The 10769-nt window shown below is 38.8% G+C and overlaps 1 gene segment (V, D, J or C); it reads right to left on the bottom strand.

Moving 5' to 3' along the window:
- Positions 1-9837: 9837 nt before the first annotated feature.
- LOC122705762 lies at positions 9838-10442 on the bottom strand. The segment is given in 2 exon segments: positions 9838-10151; positions 10323-10442. Coding segments are annotated over 2 exon segments (363 nt in total).
- Between the last annotated feature and the right edge of the window lie 327 nt (positions 10443-10769).

Here is a 10769-nt window from a genome sequence, read left to right as displayed (position 1 = left end):
GTAAGACACGTGAATAGAAAATTTACACAAAAACATATAAATGACTTTTAAATGAAATTAAGTTCTGCCTCATTCATAAACTTTAAATAATTTAAAAAAAATTTAAAGCCTAGCTGATAAGCAAAAGTCCAAAACCTCAGTAATACACAAAGTTTAGGAAAATAAGTATTCTGCCTAATCGTGACTATTGGTGGTAAAACTTATCTAGGAGAAAATTTAGTTGAATCATAAAGACTATGGGTATGTTACTATCTTCAATAATATTTTATTTCCCTAAAATGAATACTTAATTATTATATTTTAAATTTTTAATTATTTTGGCTTTCTTACTTACATGTGCCATTGCTCAATTCATCAATGGCTAACTTCCAATTTTCTGCTGGGTTCGGAAAGTGATCACTGCTTATTAAACAGGCACTGGTAGAGAACATATGTAGTCTCTGCTTATATATTTTTAGTCTTCCTATTTTCAACCTTCACTCTCTGAATGACCTCGGAACACACAAACACACACAACGCTTCAATCCACCCTAATTATTCAAATGTAATTGATGTTTCTGGTCTCTAAATTTTTCCACAAGGGTACAGCAGCATCCCAATGCTTCTTGTTCATTTTTTGAATGGCCCCCAAGTATCACTATTTATGTGACTTTACCCTGAAATTACTTTAATCCTGGACAAGGAACTATTGGTGTCATACTCTTTTGCCAAATTCACTAATGAGAGTTGGGTATGGGGAATCTTCACTTCTTGTTCTCATGCCCTAGTTATTTGTATGAGTTTTGTATCAGCCAGAGACAGAGTCAGAACACCACAGAGTGTGCCCAGAGTGGATCAGTCAGGCGCTCCACATCCAAGCCCCGCTGCTGCTCAGAGTGAGCGTCAGCTCCCCCTGCAGTTCCCTTCTCTGTGTCTCTCAGACCACAGTAGTACACAACCGAGTCTGACTCTTGGACTGAGGCTTTCTTCAAGTGGAAGGATGTTGATTTTCTGTGGTATGTGGCTTCAAACTCTTTGCTGATTTCCTTCTCCTTGTCCTTCGTGGCTTTCAGGAGGAGCTGTGGACCTTCTCTTAAATAGTGAACATATCAAAAAAGAGTCGGGTACCCGGTGGCTGAGTAAGTACAACTGATGGTCAGAGCAGCCTTTTCTGGAAGAGTCACTTGGCCGCCTAACTGGGTCACTGAGTCTCCACGGGTTTGTCCTGGGGAAAAATAAAAGAGTTCTGTGTGATCTCAGGCATAAAGCTCTGGAATAAAATTATGATTAAAGGTTTTGTTGACATAACAGAAGAAAGAATCCACATTTTTAGAAGCATTTTGCTTACCCAGCAGGAAGAGTATTATGGTCACTAAGCCTGAAGAAGCATTCATCTCTAGAGTATCTCCTGAATAACGTTCTTGACTCTTAAGATGAAGAAATGTTGAAGTCACAGTGAAATTTAGTTCCACGCAGAAAATGTGTCTGTGTTAGGAATCTGCACCCTCTGGTGGACAGGGACAGAAAAATGATGCATGTATCCTGGTCTCTGCTGCAAATCAGAAAAATGTTATCCTTGACAGTATCCATAAGGCACATGTCAGTCTTCAGGTGAGGCTTGGAAATCTGATCAACAGCTGTCAACACCTGTCAGGTCTGTTTTGTTTTTAGGATACTACCTGACATGGAAGTTCTTTAACAGAGCGTCCCAGGTATTTCTGTAGTTAAGAAGATAATCAATTTTCTTAAGCACTTTAACATAGTGCTTTATAGTCACATGCATCCATGTGGGCCAACCTATAATCCACTGACTGTCAGAAAAGGGTTTTGTGGCTGATGACAGAGAAAGTAATAAGAAGTCAAGTCAGTATTGAATGAATCTCTATTTCTCAGCATTATACCCCAATTTATAGAACAGTGACTTACATTTATTACATGCTCACTAAGTATTTGCTATACCAAACATAAATAATGAATAAAGGGTCTTTGATTGAGGAATCACTACTACTTGAAATATAGTATTTTATCATTCCTAAAATAATACCATTTGTAAGAAATGCTAACTTTTTAATAAATATTTTCAGGGGGGAAACTTCACACTATCCTATCAATAGTCAAATAACCTTGAATTTCAAAACCATTAAAATATGAAAACAAAAGAATTATCATAACTGAATTTATCAAATCCTTATAGAATGATCTGACATCAATATCTTATTCTACTATTTCCCTGATTTCAAGATAAGATGGCTAATCTATCTGAATCAGCCAAGATGAACCCCATACTCTTAATGAAAATCTAGCTTCAGGATTGATTCTCTCAACACCCATCTGCCACATTTTGTTGCCAAACTTTAATCAAATAGTTTTCCTCCATTGGGTTGGGAACCCTAAAAATGTGGATTTCTGTCAAAAGCCTGGAGCATGAGTTAGGACTCTGTTCTTTCCCAGCTTTTCAAATTATTAAAAACATAGCTGATATGTATACAACAGCAAATAATAGAATCAATGTGTGACTGATCTTAAATGACAGATTCAGGAATTCCAACTATAACTTCATGAATTGTACTTTTCAGGATTGAGACCAAGAAGTGTAATTTTTTCCTTGACCCCACTGCACAGCTTGTAGAATCTTAGTTCCCCGCCCAGGGATGGAACCAGGGCCCTTGGCAGTGAAAGAACAGACTCCCAGCTGCTGGACAACCAGAGAATTCCCAGAAATTCATAACTTTTAAAACTCCCAGATGGTTTTGTTGCAGCTAGTTCAATACTGGTTTATAAGATTTCTTTTGTAATCAGTGTCCTAAAGCAAGATGGTCATCAATGATCAGGCAGAAATGCCATTTTTTAAACTGGTCTTTTGCTATGAAGTAAATGGCAACCCACTCCAGTGTTCTTGCCTGGAGAATCCCAGGGATGGGGGAGCCTGGTGGGCTGCTGTCTATGGGGTCGCACAGAGTCGGACACGGCTGAAGAGACTTAGCAGCAGAAGCAGCAGCAAAAACAAGCACTTCTTTAGCTTACTTTTTATGAATATTCATCTTTGAAAAAATAAAATAAACAAAACATCCTCAAGGATGAAGTTCTGGAGTGGAGCGCACCTTTTGTAAAACCCTGTAACCGTGCATCCCTAGACAAACGTGGATGGGTGCTCAGCCGCTTCAGTCATGTCCAATTCTTTGCAATTCTATGAACTGCAGCCTGCCAGGCTCCTCTGTCCATGGCATTCTCCAGGCAAGGGTTGTCATGCACTCCTCCAAGGGACCTTCCTGACCCAGCAATCGAACCCACAACTCCTGAATCTCCTGCATCGCAGGAAGATTCTTTACCACTAAGCCACAGGGGAAGCCCCATGCTAGACTCAAAGATGGAAGTTTAGCTCAGCCTGATTCCTGGAGATCACTCTCCACAGATTTGTATCAAGCAGCTTCATCAGTCCAAAGTAAACATACAGATAATTTCCCTGATCTAGATTTAAGTAATAAAATCAGGCTCAGATTCTCTTTTGGGTTCACATATTCCTTCCTTTCTCCTTTATTTTCCAACTCCGTTGTCAAAAATGGCCTCAAAACTATGCTAGGAAGGAATTCTGAAAAAATTTGACACATTAAACAGAAAGCGAAAAATAAGTTTGGAGGATGCTGGGTTGAAAATAAATGTATAACACATGGACACAGAAAGCTACTATCCACACCTTTAAAAAACTATATAGGACAATGGGAACACAGAGGAGAAATATTTAGAATTGGCGTCACATTAGAAGACTCATGCAACATTGAAGAAATACATTTGCTAAACTTGGATTTTTAATTGTTTTATAAATACACAACATTCACAAAACTATACTGCACTTATTTTAAATAAACAAATTAATAAGATTTGACATGTGTACACATTTGTGAAGCTATTATTCCAAGCAAGATAATGAACAGTGCATCACCCAAAAGAGTTTCCTCACATCTCTTTATAATCTTCTCTCAATCCTCTCCCCCCTCACTCCAATTTTCATGCAGCACTTCCATCAAGAACTAGTTTGCATATTTTATACGATATAAATGGAATCATGTGTACTCTTTGGTCTATTTTCTTTCTCTCAGCATAATTAAGATTCTTTCATGGTTGTAAGTATCAATGGTTCATTCCTTTGTATTGATGAAAAGTCTTCCGTTACATAGATATAAAACAATTTGTTAATCTAGTCACCTATTAGCAAACATTTCTGTTAGTTCTAGTTGGAGGCTGCTACAAACAAAGTTGCTTTGAGCTTTTTTGTGTCACATTTTTAGTAGACATGTGCTTTCATTTTTCTCTTGGGTGAATATCTGAAAGTGGAATCCCTGGAGCATATGGTAGGTGTTTATTTGACTTTAACTTTCTTATTTTTCTAGTGGTTTTTTATAGATTCCCTTGGATTTTATACTAAGATAACTATGCTGTCTGTGACTAAAGACAGGTTCATGTCTTCCTTTTCAAATTATGTTTTTTTGCTTCTTTCTCTTGCCTTTTTACACTGGCTAGAATCCCTAGTAAAACACTAAATACAAACAGTGAGAGCAAAAATTCTTCCCCTAGTGCTGAAATTAGGGGGGAAGCATTCATTCTTTCACCATCAAGTATGATGTTTGATGTAGTTTTTGTAGAGGCTTTTTATTAAGTTGAGGAAATTCCTTAGGTCCTAATTTGCTGGAAGTGTTTAAACACGAATGAATGCTGAATTTTCTCAAATGCTTTTTCTGCATCTATTGAGGTTATTCTCATTAATTAATCAACTGCTACTTGTCAGCCCCTGTAACTACACTATTGATAACTTGCCACAATAAAATATCAAAGAATATATCAGTCTCCCATTTTATATAATGAAACAAGGCTCACAAGTGTCTAGAAAGTTTGTGGCCAAGCTAATAATTTTGAATAGAAATCTCATTGATAGCAAACCTGATTCCCTGTTTTTTATACTATTGATCATTTTCAGGGGCTTCCCTGGTGGCTCAGAGGTAAAGAACCCACCTGCAATGCAGAAGCTGCAGGTTGGATCCCCGAGTTGGGAAGATCCCCTGGAGGAGGAAATGGCAACCCACTGCAGTATTCTTGCCAGGATAATCCCCTGGACAGAGGAGCCTGGCAGGCTACAGTCCACGGGGTCACAGGGGGCTGGACGTGACTGAAGCAGCAGAGCGCACACGCACACAGTACAGTCTGTGAACCGCTTTCTTCTTTATTTCTGCACATTGAGCAATAAAAAGTGACTAAATCATCGCAGATTTGACCCTTTCACCAGAGGAGGACAGCAACACATTGGAAAGAATATCCAAGCTGCAGTTCAGGGGCTGACCACCAGGTAATGGCTTGGCCACTCCTTTCAGATCAATTGTTAGGCACCTGAGGAGCAGTGCACTATGACAAAGATGACAAATTCTTCTAGGTTTAGGTGAACCCCCAGAGTACCACAATTTCCTTCACAGCTCCTGATCACTCGCTTTCTCTAGTCCTTGAAACTGGCTTGTGATAAAGTAGTCTAGAGGATGGCTGTTCAAATTAACTAAGATAAATATTTCTCAAAAATTTAAAAACAGAAGTGTCATATGATTCAAGAATTCCACTTCTAATTATGTCAAAAAATTGAAATTTTGGTATGTGCCCAAAACACTGAGATATTTATATATCTATGTTTCTGTCAAAAAGTGGAAGCAACCCAAATATCACCAAATGAATGGATAGATGAAATGTGATCTATACTTACCCTAGAATATTATTCAATCTTAAAAAGGAAAGAAATTCTAAAACATGTGACAACATAGATGAAACTTGAGTACATCATGATAAATGAAATAAGACACAAAATGACCTGTGGTGCATGATTCCACTTCTACAGGATGTCTAAAGTAGTCAAACTCAGAGAGAGTAGAAGAGTAGTGGTCAGGAGCTAGAGGAACAGGGGAATGGGGAGCTACTCTTTAATGAGTACAAATTTTCAGTTTTTCAACATGAAAAGAGTTCTAGAGATGAATAATGTTTCTGTTTAATGATAATGTAAATATATTTAATATCACTATATTCAGTTCAGTTCAGTTCAGTCACTCAGTCGTATCCGACTCTTTGCGACCCCATGAATTGCAGCACGCCAAGCCTCCCTGTCCATCACCAACTCCCAGAGTTTACTCAAACTCATGTCCATCGAGTCAGTGACACCATCCAGCCATCTCATCCTCTGTCGTCCCCTTCTCCTCCTGCCCCCAATCCCTCCCAGCATCAGGGTCTTTTCCAATGAGTCAACTCTTCGCATGAGGTGGCCAAAGTATTGGAGTTTCAGCTTTAGCATCAGTCCTTCCAATGAACAGCCAGGACTGATCTCCTTTAGAATGGACTGGTTGGACCTCCTTGCAGTCCAAGGGACTCTCAAGAGTCTTCTCCAGCACCACAGTTCAAAAGCATCAATTCTTTGGTGCTCAGCTTTCTTCACAGTCCAACTCTCACATCCATACATGACCACTGAAATGATCACTGTGTTATACACTTAAACTTATTAATATGGAAAAAAAAATATCTGTTAGGATGGTATGATTTTTTGAGTTAAACAAATTTAAGACTTTTTAAAATTAACTTTTACTGGAGTACAGTTGATTTACTGTGTCATTTTCCGCTGTACAGCAAAGTGAATCAGTTGTGCACACACAGCACACCCAGTCTGTTTAGAATTATATTCCCATGTAGGTCCTTACAAAGTATTAAGCAGAGTTCCCTGTGCCCTTCAGTAGGTTTCTTATTAGTTATCTGTCTATATTATATATGTAGTAGTGTGTATATGACAATCCCAGCCTCCTAATTTATCCCTCCCCTACTTCCCCCTTGGTAACCATAAATTTGTTTCCTATATCTGTGGCTCTACTTCTGTTTTGGAATTAGGTTCATTTGTACCATTTTTTAAAATTCCACATATAAGTAATATATGATATTTGTCTTTGTTTGACTTCAGTCAGTGTGACAATCTCCAGGTCCATCCATGTTGCTGCAAATGGCATTACCTCATTGTTTTTATGGCTGAGTAATATTGCATAGTATACATGTACCACACCTTCTTTATCCATTCTTTCCATAGACATATAGGTTGCTTCCATGTCCTTGGTATTGTAAATAGTGCTGCAGTGAACATTAGGGTGCATGTATTTTTTCAAATTATGGTTTTCTCCAGATTTATGCTCAGGAGTGGAATTGCTGGGTCATATGGTAGCACTCTTTTTAGTTTTTTAAGGAGCTTCCATGCTGTTCTCCATAGTGGCTATACCAATTTACATTTCCACCAACAGTGTAGGAGTGTTCCCTTTTCTTCTTTTCTCCACACCTTCTCCAGCATTTATTGCTTGTAGATTCTTTGATGATGGCCATTCTGATCAGTGTGAGTGAAAGTGAAAGTCACTCAGTCATGTCCGACATTTTGTGATCCCATGGACTATACAGTCCATGGAATTTTCCAGGCCAGAGTACTGGAGTGGGTAGCCTTTCACTTCTCCAGGGGATCTTCCCAATCCAGGAATCAAACCCAGGTTTCCCACATTGCAAGCAGATTTTTTGCCAGCTGAGCCACCAGGGAAGCCCAAGATTTTGTACCAACTGAGCCACCAGGGAAGCCCAAAGATCAGTGTGAAGTGACATCTCATTGTAGTTTTGATTTGCATTTGTCTAGTAATTAGTGGTGTTGAGCATCTTTTCATATGCCTCTTGGTCACCTGTACATGTTCTTTGGAGAAGTGTCTATTGGATCGTCCCCTCATTTTTATTTGAATTGTTTTGGTTTTTTTTTAATATGGATCTGCATGAGCTGTTTGTATATTTTGGAGACTAATCCCTTGTCAATTCGGTTGTGAATATTTTCTCTCTCTGTGAATTTTCTTTCTGTTTTGTTTATGATTTCCTTTGCTATCCAAAAGCTTTTAAGTTTAGTTAGGTTCCATTTGTTTCTTTTTATTTTTATTTTCATTACTCTAGGAGGTAGACCAAGGAAAGATTCTAGTGTGATTTATGTCAAAGAGTGTTCTGCCTATGTTATCCTCTAACAGTTTTATAGTATCCAGTCTTACATTTAGGCCTTTAAACCATTTTGAGTCTATTTTTGTGTATGATGTTAGAGAGTGTTCTGATTTCATTCTTTTACATTTAGCTGTCCAGTTTTTCCAGCCTCACTTATTGTAAAGAATGTAAGACATTCCTTTTAAGATTTCTACTCTACACAATTGCTTTCCAAATACAAAAATAAGAAGCAGCTACCATACAAGATCACTTAGCAACCACCCATTACCATTCAACTTTTAAAACACTGACAAAAATGGGATTCAAGTTAGAAGGAAGAAGTTGCAGAGAAGGAATATTTGGGATTGTGTAACAATGATTGAATGAGAGAGCCTAGCAGGGTGCAAAATCAGCCACATGATAGCAAAAATGCTTTTGGAAGAGCGTGCAGTGAAAGGCAAGACCAGAGACAGAACATAATTCATACAGTACTTTGCAAAATGTCCTTCTAAGAGCCACTAATTATTGATCTTTTTGTGGATAAGACTGAAGAGAGGCAGGAAAAACTTACATTATGGAAATTGAGCCATTCAGTGATAGAGGTGTTAATAAGAAGCAATGAGTATTAGCACAAAGTAGGCACCTTAGAATGTAAATAAAGGTACTATTAACTCAGCTAACAAAACTAAAATGAATGAATTTATTAAATGGTGAAAAACAACATGATATTCAAAAGAAGGAAAATCACACAGAGATTTCATGACAAAACAATGCCTGTAACATAACATATAGTCAATTAATATTTAATGATTTGCTAGGAAAATTAAATAACCAGTCTTGTTTAGGCTTCAGAGACAAAGCAGAACAGGCCTCTGACCTTGCTTCTAAACTTCCTGGACAGTGCCCTGACTGTGAGTAACTGCCTGCTGTGAGTGCAAGACTTCCAGCACAATGGATAAAATGGGGAAGGAATCTTGAGATTGTTGAGCTCCTAGAGGGATCCCCTAGCCGGAGCAACATTCCAAGTTTTACATGACTAAATGAACAGCATTAACATGAAACCAGAGCTGCAACTGGGTCACAGATTGATGATGATATCAGTTTGCAACTGCCCTGCGATTGTAAATGAGAGCCCTGAACTGTAATCTTTGAAGTCTTACCCATGGAAAGGACTCTTTTCATAACTGGGACTCCAGAAGTGCTGTGACCTGGGACTTCCCAGTGCTGGAAACTCTCAAGTCTGGATGTTGGTCAAAACCCAATTTGTTGATGTATCATCTACTCTTTCTATTTTCTTTTAATATTAGTGTGTTTAATGCTAATATATTAAAAGTAAACTAGATAATTCTCCAATAAACATCTATATTATTTATTTGTATATAACAAGTGGCTTATTTTGTTAACAAATCCTTTGAACCTGAGACAAAAGTGAAAACTTTTGGTGAAACATGAATAAATTGAAATGAAAATCCAACAATTCACACATATTTTTACTGATTTATAATTCAGACATTTCTGAATTTCCTTAGTCAATTCTTCTAGCTCATATGAATCACTGCATGGCAAGGATTTTATGTGGCTAATTTCTGTCCTCAGTACATAATTTTACATTTTTAATAAATAAATAATTTAAACCTAAATTTTTAGGGATAAGGATTTTTTTTAATGAATGATGGCTCTGAATATGGCCTCTGAACCTAGAGAACTATTTTCGTAGAATGAGTATCTTCTCTCTAACCTTATACCTGTGCAACAGTAATCACTTCCTGTCTGTGCTGGCAACTCCCTGCCCTGGTCCCTACGGCAGGTGGAGCAGGGCCCTGGGTTTTGGTGCAGGTCCCTCCTCCACACGTCTCACTGTGGGCTCTCTCTCAGCGCACAGAAATACACTGCAGAGTCCTCCAGCTGTGAAGCTGAGATGACAAGTGTGATAGATTTTCTTGCTTTCTGGAAATTCAATGAGTAGCGACCTTCTGTGGCATTTTGCTGGTTATGAGAATCCTGACGAATAAGGAGAATCATCCCCCCACTGCTGGGCTGCTTGTACCAGAATAAACTATACTGTGAATCCCTGGTGTCATACTTGCAGTCCAGGGTCACAGCTTCCTTCTCCTGCACTAATACTTGTGGTTGTTGTTCTTGAGTTACCTTCTGGGCAATAATGGATCCTAAAGGAAAAAAAAAAAAGAATCAGAACTTTAGGAATAAGTGGTGTGGAATAAAGAAATCCTATTTTAGACCCTACTACCACCCCTTCTTCCCAGGGTTCCCATAAGACTGCTTGTTCCTCCAGTCCTTAGGTCACAGAGGAGGTACAGTTCCACCGGGACCATCCTTACCTAAACACAGTGAAGCCATGACCACCTTCAGAAGGCTGGAGAGAAGCATGTTTCAGCTCTCCGCTAGATGGAAAATATCTTCTTCTTCAATGTCAAGGCTTTGCAAGGTGAGATGAGCCTGACAGGGTGAGGGAAGGATTGCTGGGTGTGTGCTGCTGCTGCCCCACAACAGGAAACAGGGGTTTCCTGGAGTAGCACGTTGATGCGGCTCATGTCAACATCTCTATGGACCAGGTGAGTGTCTCACTCACCCCAAACTTCCTTTTGCATTAACCAGCTCTTCAGTTCAGTTCGGTTCAGTTCAGTCACTCAGTTGGGTCCAATTCTTTGTGACCCCATGAACCACAGCACGCCCGGCTTCCCTGTCCATCACCAACTCCCGGAGTCCACCCAAACCCATTTTCAGTTGATACCAATTACATCTGAAAATTAACACAAGTCAAATTT

Source organism: Cervus elaphus, chromosome 12 (genome assembly GCF_910594005.1).
Source record: "Cervus elaphus chromosome 12, mCerEla1.1, whole genome shotgun sequence".
In the NCBI taxonomy this organism is placed as follows: Eukaryota; Metazoa; Chordata; class Mammalia; order Artiodactyla; family Cervidae; genus Cervus; species Cervus elaphus.
This window is presented reverse-complemented; position numbering and strand designations above follow the sequence as displayed.